Source organism: Staurois parvus, unplaced genomic scaffold, assembly GCF_062004578.1.
Source record: "Staurois parvus isolate SC_StPar_1 unplaced genomic scaffold, SC_StPar_1.0 ptg001284l, whole genome shotgun sequence".
Taxonomy (NCBI): Eukaryota; Metazoa; Chordata; class Amphibia; order Anura; family Ranidae; genus Staurois; species Staurois parvus.
Genome location: NW_028319080.1, coordinates 755,025 through 780,608, shown reverse-complemented (window position 1 = coordinate 780,608; position 25,584 = coordinate 755,025). Strand labels below are relative to the sequence as shown.

Below are 25,584 nucleotides of genomic sequence, written 5' to 3'. Positions count from 1 at the left end.
TAAGAGGGAGGGGCTTGTGGTACAAAAGATAATAACTGGTAGGAGGAATAGAAGGTTCCGTTATTAGCTGAAGGCAGGATAGGCTTCTCTAAAGAAATAGGTTTTCAGAGATCGCCTAAAAGTGGGAAGAGTAGGCGATAGTCAGATAGATTGGGGTAGAGAGTTCCAGAGGATGGGGGAGGCTCTGGAGAAGAAGTGGAGACGAGCATGGGAGGAGGAGACAAGGGAGCTAAAGAGCAGGAGGTCATGTGAGGAGCTGAGAGTACGGTTTGGGTGATATTTGGAAACAAGATCGGTGATGTAATTTGGGGCAGAGTTATAAATGGCTTTATACGTTATTGTTAGTATTTTGAATTTTATCCGTTGGGCAATGGGAAGCCAGTGGAGGGATTGGCAGAGAGTTGTGGAGGACACTGAGTGGAGGCCAGTGGATTGGTAGAGAGGGGTGGAGGACACTGAGTGGAGGCCAGTGGATTGGTAGAGAGGGGTGGAGGACACTGAGTGGAGGCCAGTGGATTGGTAGAGAGGGGTGGAGGACACTGAGTGGAGGCCAGTGGATTGGTAGAGAGGGGTGGAGGACACTGAGTGGAGGCCAGTGGAGAGATTGGCAGAGAGGGGTGGCAGATACAGAACGGTTAGTAAGGTGGATGTGTCTGGCAGCAGCATTCATGATGGACTGAAGAGGGGATAGCCTGCGATGAGGTCGGCCAATGAGGAGGGAGTTACAATAGTCAAGACGAGATATAACAAGGGAGTAAATAAGTTGCTTAGTGGTTTCCGAGGTTAGGAATGGTCATATCTTGGAGATGTTGTGGAGGTGAAGTCTACAAGATTTGGACAGTGATTGGATTTGGGGCTGGAAGGACAGATGGGAGTCTAGGATTACACCTAGTACCCTGGCGTGAGGGGAGGGAATGATGATTGTGTTACTGATCTTGATGGAGAAGTCAGGGGAGGGGGCACAGGCTGGGGGAATACTAAGAGCTCAGTTTTGGAAAGATTGAGTTTGAGGAAGTGGAGTGACATCCATGCTGATATGTCACTTAGTAGGTTAGTAATGCGAGAGGAGACTGAAGGGGTGAGGTGAGGAGGAGACTGAAGGGGTGAGGTGAGGAGGAGACTGAAGGGGTGAGGTGAGGGGTAGAAAGATAGATTTGTGTGTCATCAGCATAGAGATGGTACTTAAAGCGGAGCTTCACCCAAAAGGGGAAGTTCCGCTTTAATGCTTTATCCCCCACTCCCCATTAACGATTGGCACCTTTGGGCAGTGGGTACCCGAATTTGACAGGTACCCACCTTCGTGGACATCACTGGATAGAGAGGAGGCTCAGGAAAGTTTTTTTTTTTGGGGGGGTGACTGCTACAGAATGCATGAAGGTAAAAGACCTAGAGCCTTTAGAGCCATTTTAATCAGATCAGCTCTCACCCTCCCCCACCCCCTCATACACCCCCTATGGACCAAAGCAACTTTTACATTTCTTCTAAGGACCTGCTTCTTTGCCAATACTTTGTCATTACTTATAACAAACACATAAAGTATTACATATACTGTTTTATAGGAACAAACAAGGCCTTCGTTTTGAGATCTTGCCTTCAAAAGTTCTTTTTTAAAGCAGTAGTAAACCCCAGGAAATAATTAAAAATAAAAACATCCCCTGCAAGGTATAGTCATAGTGTGCTAGTATACATCACATACTAGCACATTATAAAGGACTTACCTTAAAACCAAGCTATTATTATTTGCTATTTTTTTCCCCACAAAAGTGGAGTCATCCTTTAATGCAGTAACTCTTCAACTATTCTGAATGTATGTAATATCAACTTTCTGTTGATTAAGACTGTTTGTCTTAATAAATAACTTGGTAGTACAAGATTACCTTTCTGTGTAGGTATTGGTGCTTATATTCGGCCAGTGGTCTTCCATCGAGGAGGATTTCCCCACTCTGAGGCTCATAGAATCTCTCCAACATTGCCACGCAAGTCGTCTTCCCGCCACCGGAGGGCCCCACTAGAGCTGTCACAGTGCCAGCCTTCAGAGTGAATGACACATCCTAAAGGGTACAAGGAGTGTGAATGAGATTGACATTACAGTATGGCAGACTGAAAATCAGTCAGTGTGAAAAAGCAGCTATAGAAAGTACACTATATTGCCAAAAGTATTGGGCCAGCCCACCAAATCATTGGATTCAGGTGTTCCAATCACCTCCATGGCCACAGGTGTATAAAATGAAGCCCCTAGGCATGCAGACTGCTTCTACAAACATTTGTGAAAGAATGGGTTGCTCTCAGGAGCTCAGTGAATTCAAGTGTGGTACCGTGATAGGTTGCCACCTGTGCAATAAACATCGGATGTAGTGGTGTAAAGCACGCCACCACTGGACTCTAGAACGGTGGAGACGTGTTCTCTGGAGTGACCAATCATGCTTCTCTGTCTGGAAATCCGATCGACGTGTCTGGGTTTGCCAGTAACCAGGAGAACGGTACTTGCCTGACTGCATTGTGCCAAGTGTAAAGTTTGGTGGAGGGGGATTATGGTGTGGGGGTGTTTTTCAGGAGTTGGGCTTGGCCCCCTAGTTCCAGTGAAGGGAACTCTTAAGGCGTCAGCATACCAAGACATTTTGGACAATTTCACACTCCCAACTTTGTGGGAAGAGTTTGGGGATGGTCCCTTCCTGTTCCAACATGACTGCGCACCAGTGCACAAAGCAAGGTCCATAAAGACATGGAGGAACCAGTTTGGGGTGGAAAAACTTGACTGGCCTACACAGAGTCCTGACCTCAACCCCATAGAACACCTTTGGGATGAATTAGAGCGGAGACTGTGAGCCAGGTCTTCTCGTCCGACATCAGTGCCTGACCACACAAATGTGCTTCTGGAAGAATGGTCCAACCTTTCCATAGTCACCCTCCTAAACCTTGTGGACGGCCTTCCCAGAAGAGTTGAAGCTGTTATAGCTGCAAAGGGCGGGGCCAACTCAATATTGAACCCTACGGACTAAGACTGGGATGCCATGAAAGTTCATGTGTGTGTAAAGGCAGGCCGACCAATACTTTCGGCAATATAGTGTATATAAAGACCTAATGGATAATCTGTGTGTGAGATAACAAGTTCTACAGGGCCGTATTGTGGTCTGATCATCACAAAGGAATGACAAAGCAGGAGCACTTCCATGCTTTAATTTGTCTCAGTATGGCCAGCACAAGGTTTTGTATACATAGACATTTTTCTAGCTTTTTTTTCCCATATCAGAATACTTTCACTGCAAAATCAACTTAAAGTGTACTTCAAGTCAAAGTTTTTGTGGTTGTTTTTTAAGTGTTGAGTAGAGTAAGGATGGGTTAGACCTACTGTGTGGTTTTTACTGCTCCTTGAATATGTATGTGTGACCAACCACCAGTGAATTCTAGATATCAGTCTTCTTTTCAAAGGATCACCCACGTGCCACGTGCATCATCTAGTAAACCATATGAGCTCACCTTCTGAATTGGACCTTAAAGTGTTACTAAACCCACACTAGTAAAATCAGTCTGCATATACAGTAAAGCATGCTTGTTATACTATATCAAATATTGGATGAAGCGCTCTGCTATAATAGTGCAATGTACAAAACCAAGATATTATACACATATATAAAAATATAAAGACAAAAGTGACTAGTGCTTAATAATATATGTGTAAAAAAATATATATATAAAGATTAATATAAAACCAGTCTGCCTCAAGTGGCTAAAACTGGTAATACATCTGCACACACAACTAAATAGAAAGTGACCAAGTGCTTAATTACATAGATAGTGTCTTATTAAATATAATAAAAATCACAGTGAATCATTTCAAAAAGTGCCAAGTGTTCAAATAACAATCAATATACATATAGTATAATCATGTGCAAAAATCATAGTGCCCCATCGTTGATGTCAGTGGTGGGAGGAATAGTGCCCCATCATTGGTATCAGTGGCAGGAATAGTGCCCCATCATTGGTATCAGTGGCAGGAATAGTGCCCCATCATTGGTATCAGTGGGAGGAATAGTGCCCCATCATTAGTATCAGTGGGGGGAATAGTGCCCCATCATTGGTGTCAGTGGGAGGAATAGTGTCCCAACATTGGTGTCAGTGGGAGGAATGGTGTCCCATCATTGGTGTCAGTGGGGGGTGGAATAGTGCCCCATCATTGGTGTCAGTCGGGGGTGGAATAGTGCCCCATCATTGGTGTCAGTGGGGGTGGAATAGTGCCCCATCATTGGTGTCAGTGGGGGGTGGAATAGTGCCCCATCATTGGTGTCAGTGGGGGGGGGGGAATAGTGCCCCATTGTTGATGTCAGTGGGGGGAGGAATAGTGCCCCATCGTTGGTGTCAGTGGAGGGGAGGAATAGTGCCCCATCGTTGGTGTCAGTGGGAGGAATAGTGCCCCATCATAGGTATCAGTGGGAGGAATAGTGCTCCATCATTGGTATCAGTGACACCAATGATGGGGCACTATTCCTCCCACTGACACTTGCTGACTCTGTTCTCGTATGGTGCTGCTGCAGCCAGCATATGTGGTTGCAGCAGCACCTCTACACTGACCACTTACCTGCTGATCCTGCACTCGATTTTCGCGGGGCCGCTCGGCTCCACCCCCTCGCCGGTGATTGGCCGCCTGTGTGCCTTTCCTGAGCTACAGTTCTGGCGGCCAATCACTGGTGAGGAGGCGGAGCCGAGCAGCCGCGCGAACATCCAGTGGCCGAACTGAAGGCGCAGCCACGCTTCCTGGACCGGATCGTCGTGGGACCGGAACCAGGTAAGAAATTGCCCCTGCCCACCCCTGTACTTAGTGTCCCTTCCGTTAGGGGAAGGGGGGGGGGCGGCGGCGGCACCGCGCCGCCCCCCTAAAAAGTGTCAGTATGCCGTATACCGGCGTATAAGACGACCCCCGACTTTTGAGAAGATTTTTAAGGGGTAAAAAGTCGTCTTATACGCCGTCAAATACGGTAACTGCTTCTTCATCCAAATAGTGCTCAGACCAAGGTGTCACTCCAGTGAATAAATCCTAAATATCCAGAGTGCCTCCTCACCTCCAACATTCGACCTCTAATGGTCACAGATCACTTATTTAAATGATGTTCCAAAACCGACACCAGGATATAGCTTGCCCCACGACTCAAAATATGCTCTTAGAAGTATACAAATGATTCCCCCATATCCTATGGGTGTAATAGGAAATCACGTTTGCCGAAAACCGGAAGTGCGTCACCGGAAATACGTCACCGAGCTCCATCTTCTTGAAGAAGCCACGTGACTGTGGTGTAACGCGTGGAGCGGATTGATGTCATTTCCGGGTGGAGCTCGGTGACGTATTTCCGGTGACGCACTTCCAGTTTTCGGCAAACGTGACAAACAGAAAGCCAGGAGTCCTGCATCCTGCTAGAGCAGAAAGAAAACTCCTCCAACAAGCTTTAACCAGTGCTCAGCTGAAGTCACCAGACTGCTCTAACTGCTGATGAGAAAAGGTATTTAGCAGTTTAAATTTACTAAAATAATTGCATTTCCATGCTGTGTGTACTGTGGGAGACCAGGGCCCTGGGTTTAGTAACACTTTAATGAATAATCAAGGTCAAACACACTTTGCCCCTCTAGGGCATTACTCCAACTGGCTCTTGGCTCCCGGTGACAATCACAGGCATCAACACATGGACTGAGGCTTCTGTTCGACCTTCTCCTTTCCATGAGACATGTACTCATGTAAAAGGAATAAACCAGTAGTACTCTCCATATGTTTAAAAAAAATGTAATAAAATCTAAAACGGGACACTCACAAACAAATGTACTCTCAGTGTCATGTTCCGTGCACTCTATAAAAGTAAAACTGACTTCTCACCGCAGAGTCTTCTCACCTCCCAGTGGTGGCATCAAATGTGCTGACTTAGCTCCGTTCCTATACACATTACACCTCCAAAGGCTTCCCCAGTAGGATGAGGGCCTGGGCAGGTCACTGGGTGATGTATGTGGCAGGTGGGTGATCCGTTGAAGAGAAGACTGACGTCTAGAATGCACTGGTGCTTGGCCACGCTTTCATATTCAACTACTTTTGTTTTATCATTTGGGACTTATTTATTCAACAGATTCTGTTTTAGTTTGAGCTGAACCATTATTTGTGTCATATCTTAGAGGGATGGAGTGAAAACGCCTAAAGGTGCTGGACAGCAACTAAGGATTCACAGATTTGTGAGCACGTCGATTTATGTATATTAGGTTTATATGTCTCACATAGTTTATGGTATTTAACCGCTTCCTGTCCGGACACTTTCACCCCCTTCCTGCCCAGGCCAATTTTCAGCTTTCAGTACTATCACATTTTCAATGACAATTGCGTGGTCATGCAACACTGTACCCATATGAATTTGTTAGCATTTTTTTTAGACAGATAAAACTTTATTTTGGTGGTATTTATTCACCACTGCGATTTTTATGTTTTTTTGCTATATAAATTAAAAAGTCCAAAAAAATTTTTAAAAAGTGTTTTTCTTATAAAATTTTGCAAATAAATAATCTTTATTCATTAATTGTGGGCAAAATTAATTTGGTTATCTTTTTAGTAAAAAAAATACCCAAATTAGTTTATAACCAAAAACTAATTTATTAAAAAATGTATTTTCATTTTTATTTTATTTTTTGATATTATTAATGTTTTTTTTTCTTTAACATACTGTCACCATAGTGACACTGTACTACTTGTGGAGGGTGATGGAAGTTTTTTTTTTTTTACACTGATTGCTTTTACACCCATAAAGGCTGTAAAACCAATAATTTCTCCTTCTCTCTGGCTGCATTCTTGCAGCCATTGAGAACTACTGTGAGAGCTGTGATCGGTCACAGCTTGTCACATGGTAAAAGGCTGTTGTGAATAGTCTTGTACCATGTGATCATTCACAGTTTTCACTAGTAGTAAGCAATGATGTCAGGAAATGACATCTTGCTTACTACTATTCATGTGATCACTGATTGGCCAATCAGTGATCACATGATCGGGACCTCTGTGTGAGGTCCCGTACAGCGATCTGTGTTCTACTGTGTCCGGAGGACACAGCGGGCACAGGATAGCGGTGCATCGTGCTCCCAGGGAGCACGCAGAGGCTGAAAATGTGGGCGCCGTTTATGAACGGCAACCCGCTCCTGCACTGCTTTCTTTCGGCCCTTTATGTACATGAGCCGGACGGGAAATGGTTAAATGATTGTCTTTCACTTTCCACATTCAGGTAATTATCCAGCATCTCAGTATCGAATGTTCAGTTGCGGTGTAGAGGGTATGGTGCTGGGTGCACTGGATTGTACTGGTTTTTTACTACTATTGGGTCTCTATTAGAGAGATTTCCCCTCACTTCCTGTCCTGCTGACAATGTTTTACCGGACAGGAAGTGAGGGAAAATTTGCACCAGAAACACAGACAGAAATACAAAATCTGACCCAGCTCCACTAGCCTACTAAAAAAAACAGTATTTTTGTACACGCCATAAAATCTTTTTCTCTGTCTATTGAGGGACACAAGAAGTCTTTAATTTTTGGTTATTTTACCTCCTTCAGGATTGGACACTAGCAAACAAAAAAAACTAGCCAAGGAAAACCCCTCCCACTACCAGCATGCCTCAGTGTTGTAGTAAAGCAGTACCAAGAGTATGATCACAAACACAAAGGGGCAGGCCTTGTGTCCCTCAATGGACTCCAAGAAAGGAATTTCATGGTAATTGCTAGTGTTGCACCAAAACCGAAAATTCAGGATGCACTTAAGACGAAAACCGAAATGGGCAGTTTTTGTTATTTGTTTTAACTCTTTATATACAGTTGCAAGAAAAAGTATGTGAACCCCTTGGGATTATGTGGAGTTTTGCATGAATTGGGCATAAAATGTGCTCTGAACGTCATCTAAGTCACAACAATAGAAGAACACAGTCTGCTGAACATAATACTACACAAACATTAGATGTTGCCATGGTTTAATTGCACATAACATGTAAACATTCACAGTGCAGGGAGGAAAAAGTATGTGAACCTTTGGACTTAATAACTGGTTGACCCTCCTTTGGCAGCAATAACCTCAACCAAACGTTTCCTGTAGTTGCAGATCAGACCTGCACAACGATCTGGAGTCATTTTGGACCACTCCTCTTCACAAAACTGTTTCAGTGTAGCAATATTCTTGGGATGTCTGGTGTGAATCGCTCTCTTAAGGTCATGCCACAGCATTTCAATCGGGTTGAGGTCAGGACTCTGACTGGGCAACTCCAGAAGGCGTTTTCTGTGCTGTTGCAGCCATCGTTCTGTTGAATTACTTGTATGCTTTGGGTCATTGTCCTGTTGCATCACCCACCCTCTGCGGAGCTTCAGTTGGTGGACAGATGGTCGTACGTTTTCCTGCAAAATGTCTTGATAAACTCTGGAATTCATTTTCCCATCAATGACAACAATCCGTCCAGGCCCTGAGGCAGCAAAGCAGCCCCAAACCATGATGCTCCCTCCGCCATGTTTTACAGTGGGGATGAGGTTTTGATGTTGCTGTGCTGTGCCTTTTTTTCTCCACACATAGTGTTGTGTGTTCTTCCCAAACAACTCAATCTTGGTTTCATCTGTCCACAGTATATTTTGCCAGTAGTGCTGTGGAACATCCAGGTGCTTTTTTGCAAACTTCAAACGTGCTGCAATATTCTTTTTGGACAGCAATGGCTTCCTCCGTGGTGTCCTCCCATGTACTCCATTCTTGTTTAATGTTTTCCTTATTGTAGATGTGTCAACAAAAATGTTAGCATGTGCCAGAGATTTCTGTAGGTCTTTAGCTGACACTCTGGGATTCTTCTTTACCTCATGCAGCATTCTGCGCTGTGCTCTTGCAGTCATTTTTACAGGACAACTACACCTAGGGAGAGTAGCAACAGTGCTAAACTTTCTCCATTTGTAGACAGTCTGTCTTACCGTGGACACATGAACATCAAGGCTTTTGGAGATACTTTTGTAACCCTTCCCAGCTTCATGCAAGTCAACAATTCTTTTTCGTAGGTCTTCTGAGAGCTCTTTCTGCGAGGCATGGTTCACATCAGACAGTGCCTCTTGAAACCAGTAAACCCAAAACAGGTGTGTGTTTTTTAAGGGAAGGACAGCTATCAGCAACACATCCAATATCACCACACTGATTGGAGTCAAGGTTGGCTCACTCCTGGCTCCAATTAGCTCTGGGGGAAGTCATTAAGCTAGGGCCTCACATACTTTTTCCTCCCTGCACTGTGAATGTTTACATGTTATGTGCAATTAAACCATGGCAACATCTAATGTTTGTGTAGTATCATGTTCAGCAGACTGTGTTCTTCTATTGTTGTGACTTAGATGATGTTCAGAGCACATTTTATGCCCAATTCATGCAAAACTCCACGTAATCCCAAGGGGTTCACATACTTTTTCTTGCAACTGTATAATTGTACTATAGTTTACTTTTTAATTAATATCATGAATTTAAATGAATATAAATTTATTTTCGGCACCTTTTTAGCCAAGGGGTGGCTTTCACACTCAGCAGTTTTTAAGCGATTTTGCGTAAACAAAAAAAGAGCAAGAAAAGCTCAAGAAATATGCATCCTTTTAAATTCTGTGTGCCTTCACACTGGTCCGTTGCGCTTTCCTTGCGGTGTTAAAAATCCTGCTTGCCACATTTTTGGGGTATATTTGGTCAGTTGAAAAGAGCGCACTAAAAACGCATCTTACCATTGAAATGCATTGAAAACTGGACAAAAACGCATCAAAAACACACCCATGTTGCATTTTTAATGCAGTTTTTCAGTCATATGATCTATGAGATCTATGGCGTAAATGTGGTAAAATCACGGCAAAACTATGTATTGTTCGGCGGGCATTGTCAGCAGGAGAGTAAGGAAGATCTCATAAATGGAGCCAGGGATTGGAATAAAAACCCAGCAGAGTTTCTAATCTTTTGCACTCTATCCAAAGCAAAAAAAACAATTTTGGCTTTACATAAAATAAACTCATCGTAACAGAAAAAAGATGGCGGCCAGTGCTGAGATCTAGTGATCTAGTTGTCTGCTCATCACGCTGACCCTCCTACTTCAACACGAGCAGATAAGGCCTCCTGCACACTGAAAAAGCTCAGTACGGCTTTTCTTTTTATTACTGAGGTAAAATGTAGCCCATTATTAACAATGTGCCTTTGCACGCAGGTGCGTAAATAAGCGCCGTGTGGTCCTCGGTAAAAGAATATAGGAAAATCTGCATTTTTGGTCAGGAATGTACACCGTGTGCGCATAAATGTGAGCAAATTCGCACATAGGAACATAAATAGTCATGAATTTTCCCTATGAATACTTTTTGCGTGCAAATACGATTTAATGCATATACACTCACCGGGCACTTTGTTAGGTACACCTGTTCAATTGCCTGGTAACAAAACTTGCTATTTAGCCAATCACATGGCAGTAACTCAATGCATTTAGGCATCTAGACAACTTGCTGAAGTTCAAACCGAGCATCAGAATGGGGAAGAAAGGTGCTTTAAGTGACTTTGAATGTGGCATGGTTGTTGGTGCCAGAAGGGTTGGTCCGAGTATATCAAAAACTGCTGATCTACTGGGATTTTCACGCACAACCATCTCTAGGGGTTTACAGAGAATGGTCTGAAAAAGAGAAAATATCCAGGGAGTGGCAGTTGTGTGGACAGAAATGCCTTGTTGATGTCAGAGGTCAGAGGAGAATGGGCAGACTGGTTTGAGTTGATAGAAAGGAAACAGTAACTCAAATAACCAAGGTATGCCATCTCTGAACACACAACATGTCCAGCCTTGAAGCAGATGGGCTACAGAGGCAGAAGACCACACCGGGTGCCACTCCTGTCAGCTGAGAACAGGAAACGGAGGCTACAAGTCACACAGGATCACCAAAATTGGACAAGAGAAGATTGGATAAACATTGCCTGGTCTGATGAGCCTTGACTTCAGCTGCAACATTCAGATGCTTGGGTCAGAATTTGGCATAAACAACATGAAAGCATGGATCCATCCTGCCTTATATCAATGGTTCAGGCTGGTGGTGGTGGCGTCATGGTGTGGGGGAGATTTTCTTGTCACTAGCAAGGTGTACCTAATAAGGTGGCCAGTGAGTGTACATACATAGACATGCGCGAATATGCGTAAAACAAGCGGCTGAAGTTCCATCTAAAAAAGCAAATGCTCAAATATCAGTACCCTGTGCAAGAGGCCTAAGGATTTCTACTTTTCTAAGACTTTGTTGAACCGCATTGACTATTTCAGGTCAGGAGAGCCAAATACTATGGAACCCATTAGACCAGCAAACCAGCCAGCCAACTAGCATTTTCAGAAGGCATGAAATGATAAAGGCTTCTTCCACAAACCCCAACACACTCACCTTCAGGGCGGGATTCTCTGGGCGGGAAGGGTACGAAAATGTCACATTCTTGAACTCGAAGACACCTTCTAAATTTTCAGGACACAAAGATCCAGATGTGGAGACCTGAGGCTGCTGATCCAAGTACTGGAATACTTTGGTGGAGGCTCCAGCGGAATGAGTGATCTCACTGAGCATGTGGAACAGGGACTGTGAGAGAGGAGAGAAGACATTGTCAGGACAATACTTCCTAAAACAGAACTAAGGCCCTTTCACACTGACGCTTCTTTTGTTTGTTTTTCATCTGTTCGTTTTCGGTTGAATAACGGACAGAAATTCATTCCTTTGGGCTTTCGGTTGTAAAGAGGTGATCACCCTTTTACATTTACCTGTAGTCTGCTCAGGTCAGTTTTTTAAATGGAACAATGTTCGTCCTTTTCCATTTAGATTGATCGGAAGTGATGCCGATCGTTTACATCCTTTCCATTTATGTTTGTTTTTAGGCAAGAAATATTTTTTGTTTAGGTCTCATGTACATTGGACATTTTGTTATCGCTTCTAGACGCCTTTCCTCCTGACAGCGGTGTTTGGCAGAAAAAAATGCTTGATGCTTGCTAACGGGAGAAATGCGTTTAGGCTTGCCAAGCACATGGGTGTTTATCATTTATTCTGGCCACTGAAATGGTTGCAGGAAAGAAAATTGTATAATGTATGGCCTGCTTAAAGTGTTACTAAACCCAGGACCCTGCATTTACTATATCTGGTCTTCCCGGACCCTGCATTCACTATATCCAGTCTCCCCGGACCCTGCATTCACTATATCTGGTCTCCCCGGACCCTGCATTCATTATATCTGGTCTCCCCGGACCCTGCATTTACTATATCTGGTCTTCCCGGACCCTGCATTCACTATATCTGGTCTCCCTGGACCCCGCATTCACTATATCTGGTCTCCCCGGACCCTGCATTCACTATATCTGGTCTCCCCGGACCCTGCACTCACTATATCTGGTCTCCCCGGACCCTGCATTCATTATATCTGGTCTCCCCGGACCCTGCATTTACTATATCTGGTCTTCCCGGACCCTGCATTCACTATATCTGGTCTCCCTGGACCCCGCATTCACTATATCTGGTCTCCCCGGACCCTGCATTCATTATATCTGGTCTCCCCGGACCCTGCATTCACTATATCTGGTCTCCCCGGACCCCGCATTCACTATATCTGGTCTCCCCGGACCCTGCATTCATTATATCTGGTCTCCCCGGACCCAGGACTCACTATATCTGGTCTCCCCGGACCCTGCACTCATTATATCTGGTCTTCCGGACCCTGCATTCTCTATATCTGGTCTCCCCGGACCCTGCATTCACTATATCTGGTCTCCCAGGACCCTGCATTCACTATATCTGGTCTCCCCGGACCCTGCATTCACTATATCTGGTCTCCCAGGACCCTGCATTCACTATATCTGGTCTCCCCGGACCCTGCATTCACTATATCTGGTCTCCCCGGACCCTGAATTCACTATATCTGGTCTCCCAGGACCCTGCATTCACTATATCTGGTCTCCCAGGACCCTCTACTCACTATATCTGGTCTCCCTGGACCCCGCATTCACTATATCTGGTCTCCCCGGACCCTGCATTCACTATATCTGGTCTCCCAGGACCCTGCATTCACTATATGTGGTCTCCCCGGACCCTGCATTCACTATATCTGCTCTCCCCGGACCCTGCACTCACTATATCTGGTCTCCCTGGATCCTGCATTCACTATATCTGGTCTCCCTGGACCCTGCATTCACTATATCTGGTCTCCCCGGACCCTGCATTCACTATATCAGGTCTCCCCGGACCCTGCATTCACTATATCTGGTCTCCCAGGACCCTGCATTCACTATATCTGGTCTCCCCGGACCCTGCATTCACTATATCTGGTCTCCCCGGACCCTGCATTCATGATATCTACTCTTCCCGGACCCTGCATTCAGTATATCTGCTCTCCTCGGACACTGCATTCACTATATCCATTCTCCCAGGACCCTGCATTCCCTATATTCGCTCTCCCCGGACCCTGCATTCACTATATCTGGTCTCCCAGGACCCTGCATTCACTATATCTGCTCTTCCACAGTACACAGAACAAGGATATGCAATTATTTTAGTAAATATAAACTGCTAAATACTTTTTCTCATCAGCAGTTAGAGCTGATGAGAAGCCTTGTGACTTCTATCAGTGTCCAGCAGAGCACATGTTAAAGCTTGTTGCAGGAGTTTTCTTTCTCCTGTAGGAGGATGCAGGACCCCTGACCTCTGTATGGACAGCGCTGATTGGCCCTGTGCTGATCACATGTACTCTCCCAAGAAAAAGAAAATCCTCTCTAGCATTACACACCAAATCAACCAAACCAGGATCAAACAGCGTTTTTAAACAATGCAGAGGATTAACAACTTAGGTTTCACAATTAGTATAAGAAGCATGCTTTACTGCATATACAGACTGATTTTACTGTTGTGGGTTTAGTAACACTTTAAGGTAACTGAAAAGGAGAAGAGGCGGTCGACTGACTTAGATACTATTTCTGACGAGGAATGGTCCACCATATTAGAAAATGTAATTAAAGTCTCCTTGTCTCCAGCTCAGAAGCTTACCCAACTCTTGTTCAAACATTTTTATTAACAAGAGAGAAAACTTTAACAACACAACCAAGGAGACTTTGTTGATATACATTGGATATTGAAGAGGCAGTAGGACAATGAAGAAAAATGAATGAGGATCACATTACAGATGTCTATACAATTCTAGCAAAAGCAGGAACATAAGAGTCGGTAATAGATGACATTATCGTCCCAGCCAATCAAAGTAACGTCTCCTAAGTGCATTTAAGAAGTAGGGGGAAGTTTGGAGGGGGATCAGATGGGGGAGGAAGGGAGGGTATGGGAAAAGGAACAATAACAATGACTCCATGAACAATCAACTAGTTTACAGCAGACTCTACGTGTTGCCCACGAAGGACTATTGACAGTATCCTAGTATAGAAATCAAGGGAGGAGTGATTCATCAAAGTTAGACGGGAGGAAGTGCTCTACCCAGGGGATCCATATGTGCAAAAATTTAGGGATCGTGTCTAGAATTGTGGCTTCCACCTTTGCATGTATCATGGCTTGTGTTATTCTGGTTTTGACGGCAGCAACACTAAGGGTGGGGGATTTCCAGGATTTCGCTATAACCTGCTTAGCCGCTGTTGTAACTTGCATAAGGAGCTTGAATTGCGAGTTGGAGACGCCAGGGGGGCACTGATTGAGTAGGGCTGTTGTTGGATCAGGTCGTAGAGTGATAGCGCTAAGTGTAGATAGCATGGTGAAAATTTCATCCCAAAAGATTCGGCCACTGGGCATTCCCACCACATATGGTAGTGCGTCCCTAAGTCTGTACAGCCTCTAAAACACTTGGGCGAGTAATTAGGGGTGAATTTTGCGATTCTCGCTGGGACCAAGTATCAGCGGGTTAAAACTTTATAATTCGTTTCCAATGCTACAATGTTCTGCAAAGATGATTTTGTGTTAGCCCAAATGTGATCCCAGTCAGATGGGTTGAGTTTCTTGCCTAAATCCACTTCCCACTTATGGGTATACAGAGGGGGGGACGTGGTAATCGAAGTAGTGAAGAGTGAATATAAGCAAGAAATAAGCCCACGTCTATGGGGGTCTTTGTAGCACGCTCGTTCAAAGAAAGACATAGCATCTGGCCGATTTGTTGTTGTAGTGTAGGGAGCGTAAAAGTGTTGTAGCTGTAAGTATCTGAATATCTCGGAAGCTGGGAGGCTATGTGTTTCCCGCAGCGAGGCAAAGGATTTAAACTTATTCCTCTGCAGGAAATGATGCGTGCAGAGCAAATTAGAAGAGGACCAGGCTTTGAATAAAAGGGGCATCTGCCAGGCCAGGGGAAAAGCTGGGTTTCGTAAAAACGAGAGCAGAGGATTATGTAGCGATTGGAGGGGATATCGGGTTTTCAGTTTATCCCATAAGGATAAAAAGTGAGAAGTGATGGGGTTGGTTATAGAATGGCGGTCTATAGGCCTCAACCAGAGTAAGTTAGCTGTAGATAAGGCTTACCCAACTCTTTATTATCCACCGTACTTATCGCACTCCTCAATGACTACATGCTTGGCATAGGAGAGATTCTCCCCTTTGCTCTAGATGTGAAATCCATAATGGTCCGCTTATACATATGCTTTGGAAATGTCACAAATTGGTAAGATATTGGTCCCATATTATAACAATGATCAATAAGATTTGGAATCTTACTGTTACCATTAGATCCCAAATTTTGTCTACTGGGAGTGTTAGATGAGGAACTGGTTACTCCACAAGTCTATATAGCTATCCTTAGGGTGCTGTTTATTGCTAGGAAACGTATAGCTCAGAAATGGTTATCACCCTCACCTCCTTCCCATATTCAATGGATTAAAGTGGTCAATGATACTCTGATTCAGGGGCGGACTGACCATTTGGAAACTCGGGCACTGCCCGAGGGCCAGGGGTCAGTAGGGGACCCTGGTACCTTTTTCATAGGCTTTTTTGAGTTTGGGCAAGGACACAGGGGCCCCATGATCCCCTATTGCCCGGGGGCTCCATGAGTTGTCAGTCCACCCCTGCTCTGATCAGAGAAATATTAGTTTATCAACATAGAGGATGTGCACAGAAATTTACAAAAGTCTGGGATGGCTGGTTGGGGACACTGGGATTAGCACCAACACAATTAGTTAAGGACAGGCTCTTAAGCGGTGGAACCCCATCGGGCCTACTATGAGATAACTATCCTTCCATCAACCCTTGAATAAGAATTGGGATATAGATGTATCCATACGGTAAAACAATACTATTGGCAAAAAGTTAGATCAGACTCCTTATATACTATATTACACGAGGATGAGTAGGGAGGTTTGACTCTTGGAGTTTAGTTCAAAGAAGGCTGGCTTTTGGTTCTTCTTGTTTTTGTTGTTGTCAAATTGTTGAAAACTATTTTGACTTTACAACTCATACTATTTTAATTAACTTCTGTTTTTTCCCAGCCTTTTTTGGAATCGGGATTTTTTTTGTTCCTATTTCTCTTTTTCAAGAAAGGATCTGGAAAATGTTGTGGTCTGGAATCTATGGTTATATCCTTGGTCTACATGTTTTTTGTACCCCCTTTTATATTACAACGATGTAATTTGTTGATATTATGACTACACTCCATTGGAGATTGTGGTTGTCTGATTGTATCTGTACATGGATCCATATTTCAACCAATAAAAAAGATCGTATTTAAAAAAAAAAAAAAAAAAAGGGAGAAGAGGCACCACGTCTTGGGCACTGCCCTGCATATTATACTGGGAGAGTGTGGTTCTGCCCATGTAATCAGCAGCACTCTGCTCTACTGTCAGTATGACAGCCATCCGATCTGTAAATAAGAGCACAGCGTCCAGCTTCCCAGAGCTCTGAAGATAATTGTTTTGTAGCACCAAGTTATAGAGCTCGGGAAGAAGGAGAGAACATTTTGTCATCCTGGATTTGGGTAGCAGATGACCTCATCCTGGCACGGCGTGTGATCAACTTCCATTGTAGACTACCTGCACTTACAGCTGTCGGACCAGCCTGGATATGTTTATTACCTACCCGTAAGTAGTCTCCGGACTCTATTTGGTACAGCATGAAGGACACCATCTGCCCGCTGGTTATAGCTCCGCTCTGGATTAGGTTGTGCCCATACACCAACATCGCCACCTGAGTACCCAGGTTAACAGTCTAGAGGAAGGGTGGAGACCGAGCACATAGGAAAATGAGAGAAGGAAGAGAGATTGCAGAAAATGATTGTTAATATTTTTCCATATTAACGAGCAACTACAAACTCCCTAGCAAAATTTTTTTTTTGGGAGGGGGGTGGGGGCATGTAAACTGTTCCTGTATGTCAAATAAAATATATACATATCAGTCCATGGAGTCCAACATTGCCATATTTTCAGCTCTGTTGTACCTTGTCGTTCTTCTCCTGGGTCTCCATGACTGATATCCCACACATGAGCAGACATGCCAAGGGACTATAGGTCTGCACATATGCCCAATCCTGAAAATCTACTGCACATCTCCCATGTCCCATTGACTTGATCATTTCTGCACATTTATGGAAGGTTTTCAGAAATTGAACGCATGTGCAGACCCATGACACGTCCATGAACGATATGGGCAGATCTTGCCTTGCCTTGGTGAGAATACAGGAAGTAAGTGGAGTAAAAATGCAGTGCACCCCTCAACAGGCAATAAGGAATGCCTCCTCACTGCCCTGATATAGGGCCGGTTCACACTATAGAAATGCAGTCCAGGTGCATTCTGGATGCATTTCTGCATGCACGTTTTTTACGCATTCCGGTGCGTTTTTATTCTTTCCGGTTCATTTTATCCCCCTTCAATTTAAATAGGGACATGAGCGTTCCAGTGCATTTTGGTGTATTCCAGTACAGTTCTGTGCAGGAAAAATTCAGCATATTCTACAATTTTTTTCTGCAACTACAGCGCACTGGAACTGCAAGCACTGATGTGAACTATGACATTGACAACCATATAACCTACTTTCTGTATGTTTTCGATGCAGAAAAAAAGCAACTGAAATGCATATAGTGTGAACTGGCCCTAAGTCTCTAAAAACCTGCACAACTGCCCTGCAATCGCAGGTATGGCACACAGTTGTGGGGTCGTTTTTGTGCGGCCCCATTCCGGTGGGTCGGTGGCCTTCTATGGGCAGTACAAAGTACAGAGAAGGGCAACCAAACTGTTAAGAAGCATGGAGGAGCTCAGCTATGAGGAAAGATTAGAGGAACTGAATGTATTCTCTCTGGAGAAGAGGAGATTGGGGGGATATGATCTCCATGTATAATACATAAGGGGGGATATGATCTCCATGTATAATACATAAGGGGGGGATATGATCTCCATGTATAATACATAAGGGGGGATATGATCACCATGTATAATACATAAGGGGGATATGATCTCCATGTATAATACATAAGGGGGGATATGATCTCCATGTATAATACATAAGGGGGGGATATGATCACCATGTATAATACATAAGGGGGGATATGATCTCCATGTATAATACATAAGGGGGATATAATCACCATGTATAATACATAAGGGGGATATGATCTCCATGTATAATACATAAGGGGGGATATGATCTCCATGTATAATACATAAGGGGGGATATGATCTCCATGTATAATACATAAGGGGGATATGATCTCCATGTATAATACATAAGGGGGGATATGATCTCCATGTATAATACATAAGGGGGGGATATGATCCCCATGTATAATACATAAGGGGGGGATATGATCTCCATGTATAATACATAAGGGGGGATATGATCTCCATGTATAATACATAAGGGGGGATATGATCTCCATGTATAATACATAAGGGGGGATATGATCTCCATGTATAATACATAAGGAGGGATATGATCACCATGTATAATACATAAGGGGGGATATGATCTTCATGTATAATACATAAGGAGGGATATGATCTCCATGTATAATACATAAGGGGGGATATGATCACCATGTATAATACATAAGGGGGGATATGATCTCCATGTATAATACATAAGGGGGGATATGAAAGGGAATTTACTAAGACTGGAGCAGCCAAAATCTAGAGCAGCTGTGCATGGCAACCAGCCAGCTTCTAGCTTTCATTTTCAAAGATTAAGTCCTGGTTCACACTTGTGCAGGCCATACGGCCAGCGTTGGGTGTGCCAGACAGCCGATTGATTTGAATGGGTTGCCCTGCCTGCGTTTTCCTCAAAAAGAGGTGCACACACCTTTTTAAATAACATGGCTGCTGAGTCAAAACGACCATGCGATTTCCCTGCGGTTCCCGTAAACGCTCTGCAGGACTCAGAAGCATGGGGGTGCCATTCAGAATGAATGGCAGTCACATGCATCTGATAAGAGCAGCACAATAAGGCTGCATTCACACTTTTTGTAGCGTTTTGTAGCTTGAAGTTCTAAGCTTGAAGCTCCAGAAAAGCTCAAACTTAAAAAATCAATTGTTCTCTATGGTGCTTGTTCACACCTGATCACACGAACAGGCACCATAGAGAACAACTGATTTTTTAAGTTTGAGAGTTTATGGAGCTTCAAGCTTCGAGCTTCAAACTACAAAATGCTCAGTGTGAATGCAGCCTTAGACTGCGGGTGGTTGCAACTGCGGGAACAGATGCGATTCCTGCACCCTCAACCAGCCTGCACAGTGTGCACCAGCGCTAATGCCCCGTACACACGATAAGAAAATCATATGAAAAATTTAGCGGAACCACTGATCAAACAATTTTTTTTTTGCTGATGAGCAGGATGTTTTAACCGATAACAATATTGTGAGCAAAAAAATCTGGTTGAACAACAGTGAAAAATGTTGTGGTTTCACATATGAACGACCAATTTTCTATGCGGTGGTATGACGGTCGTACGAAAAAAATATATCACGCATGAGCGGAAACAGAAGATGACCCGGATGTTTATGTCCAAGGAATCTTCGCAAATACAAACGAAAAATCCAAATGTTAAAAGTAGATTGGCCTAATGAGATCATGAAGCCAGAATTCTGCAGATTATATTTTATGTATCACTATTTATGTATATAGGTCATAAACTATATTATACTCATTGCTGGTCATTGTTGTGTATATCGATCGTTCTGGCAGGAAGGGCGTGGCTACAAGGTCACACGCACACTGCATCACTTCCACTTGTATGGAAGACGTCAACACTACGTGTTGCCCGATGAACGTTTTTTTTAGATTGGTTAATGTGGGCCACGATTTCGACCAACGAACTAATGCCTCTCGGTCGTCGGATGACCGTTCGGTCAATTTTCTAATCGTGTATTCCCACCTTAACTGTCAAGCTGAAGATAGAAGCTGATTGGTTACTATACCAATCTATACAGATTCTGTCTGCTCCAGTTTTAGTAAATGACCCCCTCTATGAGCCTATTGTTCAGAATGTTCTGCAATTTATATCAACATGGACAAGTTGTCTATTCCTAAAATGAGTAGCTGCAATTAGTTTATCCAGCATGACCGGCACTGTATGATTGCTGTAGAAGTAACCAGTACCAGAGAAACCACATCTGATGTAATTGATGGATCTATTGGCCTGTAAAGTAGTCTGATTATGTTGTCTGAAATGCTGCTGTTATTACAGTAATAATGTTTTCAACATTTATGTGTTGTCCTTTACTGTTCTGCGATGCTGGGGTTAGCATCTGTCCAAAAGGGGGGGGGGTACTGTAGGCAAGTACAGTCTGTAATCCCCTCTGCAGGTGGCGCTTGACCGAAGCAACAATACAGAAGGGGAAGGAAGATGTGAGGACCATATGAGGACTGGACATAAACGTACCCTGATAGCGAGTAGGTACACAGCTCGGACCAGATCCCTCCTGCATTGCAGACGATGCGTCTTCTTTAGAGCCTCCTCATATCTCTCTGCCTCCTCCTCCTCCGCAGCAAAACTCTTTACTGTCTTCACAGATTCAATAATTTCCTTTGCCACATCACTGGAGCTGGCAATGGAATCCTGCACCTTCTTCACCAGGTCCTAGGGGGTGACAATACAAACATTTTGCATAACTACATTATAATCATGTTGGCTTTATAAAGGAAGCAACTTCTCAGAATGAAGCATGTGATTCCAGCGCTGGAACGTTTTTTGCATAGAAATGTAAGGCATCAGGTAGAGGATCCCAACTCAGGAGAGGTGAGTATGCAAGCATGGGGCTAAGGGCTTGTGAAGGGTGACAGGGAGGATTAGTGTTAGGATTACGGGAAGGGTTGGTATGAGTGTTACAGTAAAAATGAGTGTTAGGGTTACAGGAAGGGTTGGTATGAGTGTTACAGGGAAAATTAGTGTTAGGGCTCGTTCACATTTGGCTGTTTTACCAACGCTTGCCAAACGCCCCTATAGCATTTGGCAATCGTTGGTCCGGTGTTTGCGGAGCGTTTTTATCGCTCCGCAAACGCCGCATGCGCGGTTTAGCGGAAGTTGCTAGGCCTTTTCCGAGCGTTAAAAACGCCCCACAAACGCCTATAATGATGTTTGAATGGTGTTACCGCTCCGCAAACGCCCCGTAACTGCGTCACAACCGCCGGCGTTTGCGGAGCGGCACCATAGACTAGAACAGAAGGGTTCAACGCCTCCTGACTCGACCAGAGGCGTCAGTTTTGCCACGACGCAAACGCTCCCGTTAGAACAGCACCATGTGCTGCAATGTGCAGAATTGGCAGAGGCGTTTGGGAAGCGGTAAAAACGCTTCCCAAATGCCTCTCTGCCGCCTGCACACAACGCTAGTGTGAACGTAGCCTTAGGGTTACAGGAAGGGTTGGTATGAGTGTTACAGGGAAGATTAGTGTTAGGGTTACGGGAAGGATTGGTATGAGTGTTACAGGAAGGATTAGTGTTAGGGTTACGGGAAGGGTTGGTATGAGTGTTACAGGAAGGATTAGTGTTAGGGATACAGGAAGGGTTGATATGAGTGTTACAGGGAAGATTAGTGTTAGGGTTACAGGAAGGATTGGTATGAGTGTTACAGGAAGGATTAGTGTTAGGGATACAGGAAGGGTTGATATGAGTGTTACAGGGAAGATTAGTGTTAGGGTTACGGGAAGGGTTGGTATGAGTGTTACAGGAAGGATTAGTGTTAGGGATACAGGAAGGGTTGGTATGAGTGTTACAGGGAAGATTAGTGTTAGGGTTACGGGAAGGATTGGTATGAGTGTTACAGGAAGGATTAGTGTTAGGGTTACGGGAAGGATTGGTATGAGTGTTACAGGAAGGATTAGTGTTAGGGTTACGGGAAGGGTTGGTATGAGTGTTACAGGAAGGATTAGTGTTAGGGATACAGGAAGGGTTGATATGAGTGTTACAGGGAAGATTAGTGTTAGGGTTACAGGAAGGATTGGTATGAGTGTTACAGGAAGGATTAGTGTTAGGGATACAGGAAGGGTTGATATGAGTGTTACAGGGAAGATTAGTGTTAGGGTTACGGGAAGGGTTGGTATGAGTGTTACAGGAAGGATTAGTGTTAGGGATACAGGAAGGGTTGGTATGAGTGTTACAGGGAAGATTAGTGTTAGGGTTACGGGAAGGGTTGGTATGAGTGTTACAGGAAGGATTAGTGTTAGGGATACAGGAAGGGTTGGTATAGGTGTTACAGGAAGAATTAGTGTTAGGGATACAGGAAGGGTTGGTATAGGTGTTACAGGAAGAATTAGTGTTAGGGATACAGGAAGGGTTGGTATGAGTGTTACAGGGAAGATTAGTGTTAGGGTTACAGGAAGGATTGGTATGAGTGTTACAGGAAGAATTAGTGTTAAGGTTACAGGAAGGGTTGGTATGAGTGTTACAGGGAAGATTAGTGTTAGGGTTACAGGAAGGGTTGATATAAGTGTTACAGGGAAGATTAGTGTTAGGGTTACAGGAAGGATTGGTATGAGTGTTACAGGAAGGATTAGTGTTAGGGTTACAGGAAGGGTTGGTATGAGTGTTACAGGGAAGATTAGTGTTAAGGTTACAGGAAGGGTTGGTATGAGTGTTACAGGAAGAATTAGTGTTAGGGTTACAGGGAGGATTAGTGTTAGGGTTACAAGAAGGGTTGGTATGAGTTTTACAGGAAGTATTAGTGTTAGGGTTACAGGGAAGGTTTGAATGAGGGTAACATGATGGGTTAGTGTAAGGAGTACAAGGAGGGTAGGTATGAGGGTTGGTTTGAGGGTTACAGTGGATTGATGTTAACAGGGAGGGTTAGTTTAAGGATTACAAGGAGGATAATTGTTAGGTTCACAGGATAGGTTGGGGTCACAGGGAGGGTTAGTATTAGAGTTGAAGGAAGGGATACTGTTGGGATTACAAAGTGGATAATAGTTACAGAAAGGGTTAGTCTGAGGGCTACAGAGATGGTTTGTGTTAAAGGGTGGGTTAGGATTGGGATTACAAAGAGGATTAGTGTTAGGTTTACAGGGAAGTATTGTATTAGAATTACTGGGAGGGTTTGTGTTAGGCTGACAGGGAGGGATTGTAATAGAATTACTGGGAGGGGTAGTGTTAAGGGTATAGGGTTAGTGTTAGATATATTGGAAGATTAAGTTTAAGGATTAGTGTTAGGATTACAAGTATGAGGGTAAATGTTAGAATTACAGTGGGGTTTAATGTTAGAATATAGAGGAGATTTAAGGTATTCTCACTAGAATTACAAGAAGGTAAGTCTGAGGATCTGTGTTAGGGTTAAAGGAAGGATTATTATGAGGAGTTAGCACCGAAAACTAACATTATGAGGCTCCTTTGCTGAAAACTAACATGTTGTCTCTGATTTCAAAACAAAGCTTGCAAATAATATCTAGGGAATATCTGAGGCACAGTACTGATTGAAATTAAAGGGTGACAACACTTTCTCCATGCAGTAGTATAGAAGTGTGATAGCGACACTCACCCTCCCTTCCCACTGTCTCTCCCTTCCCACACTCTACTTCTCCATTTCCCAGTCTCACAGGAGACACAGGCAACAATGGAAGCCATAGGCTCCTGCTGCTGTCAGTCAAACTCCTGTGATGAATAAGCAGGGTTGTCGCTGAACAATGCTGTGTGTGTCTATGGTTGCACACAGCCCAGCTAGGATGTAGGCATGCACAGGTGCCCCCTTAGCACCCGGCTTGCTGAGGGGGGCACTTGGGGAGCACACATTGCTGGTGGGGGACTGCAAAAGAGGAGGTAAGGAACCACTTTGTGCAATACCATTGCACAGGACAGGTAACTTTAACATCTGTTTTATTTTAAAGCAAAAAAGTACTTTCAATATAAACTTAGACGTTTTAAAACAATTCTCCAAATTACAGATCTGAATGTCAAATTTACAGTGTTTCTAAGGAGGTTCCTGACCACCTGGCAACCCTCCCCACCCCCTGCCTTTACAGTTATGTTCAAAATAATAGCAGTGTGTTGAAAAAAAGTGAATAAAGCTGAAGATCCTTCTAATATCTTTTATTTCCATCCACACAAATGCATTGGGAACACGACACATTCTATTCCAAATCAAAACATGAAGAAAAATAGATCAAATTTGTGTTGTTCCTCTAAAAAAAATTGAAGAAAAGTGAATATTAGACTGTTCAAAAAATTAGCAGTGTTTGTATTCTTCTTTACAAACTCAAACATTCACTATATAAACTGAAAAATGTTTGAAGATTTTGCTTTCCTTTGAATGACTTAATGAATATTTGGTTGTAGTCGCACTGTTTCTGAGAACTGCTGTACATCTGTGTTGCATGGAGTCACCCAACTTCTGGCCCCTGTGATCAGGTATTCCAGCCCAGGATGATTGGACTACATTCCACAGTTCTTCTCTATTTCTTGGTTTTGCCTCAGAAACTGCACTTTTGATGTCACCCCACAAGTTTTCTATTGGATTAAGATCCGGGGATTGGGTTGGCCACTCCATAACGTCAATCTTGTTGGTCTGGAACCAAGATGTAGCACGTTTACTGGTGTGTTTGGGGTCGTTGTCTTGTTGGAACACCCATTTCAAGGGCATTTCCTCTTCAGCATAAGGCAGCATGACCTCTTCAAGTATTCTGATGTATTCAAACTGATCCATGATCCCTGGTATGCGATAAATAGGCCCAACACCGTTGTATGAGAAACATCCCCATATCATGATGCTTGCACCACCATGCTTCACTGTCTTCACAGTGTACTGTGGCTTGAATTCAGTGTTTGGGGGTCGTCTGACAAACTGTCTTTGGCCACTAGACCCAAAAAGAACAATCTTACTTTCATCAGTCCACAAAATGTTGCGCCATTTCTCTTTAGGCCAGTCAATGTGCTCCTTGGCAAATTGTAACCTCTTCAGCACGTCTTTTTTTCAACAGTGGGACTTTGCGGGGACTTCTTGCAGATAGCTTGGCTTCACATAGGCGTCTTCTAATTGTAACAGTCCTCACAGGGAACTTTACACCTTCTTTCATCTTCCTAGAGCTGTTTGTTGGCTGAGTCCTTGCCATTTGAGCTATTCTTCTATCCATTCGAATGGTAGTTTTTCGCTTTCTTCCACGTCTTTCAGGTTTTGGTTGCTATTTTAAAGCATTTGTGATCATTTTAG

The 25,584-nt window shown here is 43.8% G+C and overlaps 2 protein-coding genes across 3 annotated transcripts in view; both read right to left on the bottom strand.

Annotated features, from left to right (window-relative positions):
- The window catches only part of TAP2 (transporter 2, ATP binding cassette subfamily B member), a 58,988-nt gene that overhangs the window by 10,377 nt on the left and 23,027 nt on the right, over positions 1 to 25,584 (bottom strand). For both annotated transcript variants that reach the window (XM_089660855.1, XM_089660857.1), the window contains 4 exons: positions 20,835 to 21,032; positions 17,044 to 17,172; positions 11,401 to 11,589; positions 1,878 to 2,051 (listed from right to left, as the gene is read on the bottom strand). In XM_089660855.1, coding sequence (XP_089516981.1) covers positions 1,878 to 2,051; positions 11,401 to 11,589; positions 17,044 to 17,172; positions 20,835 to 21,032 — 690 coding nt within the window. The remainder of the gene's footprint in view (positions 1 to 1,877; positions 2,052 to 11,400; positions 11,590 to 17,043; positions 17,173 to 20,834; positions 21,033 to 25,584) is intronic.
- LOC149437516 (uncharacterized) lies at positions 21,779 to 22,909 on the bottom strand (the record flags this gene model as incomplete). Its single annotated transcript, XM_089660869.1, has 1 exon — positions 21,779 to 22,909. A coding segment is annotated over one exon (1,131 nt), but the record flags the coding sequence as incomplete, so codon positions are not given.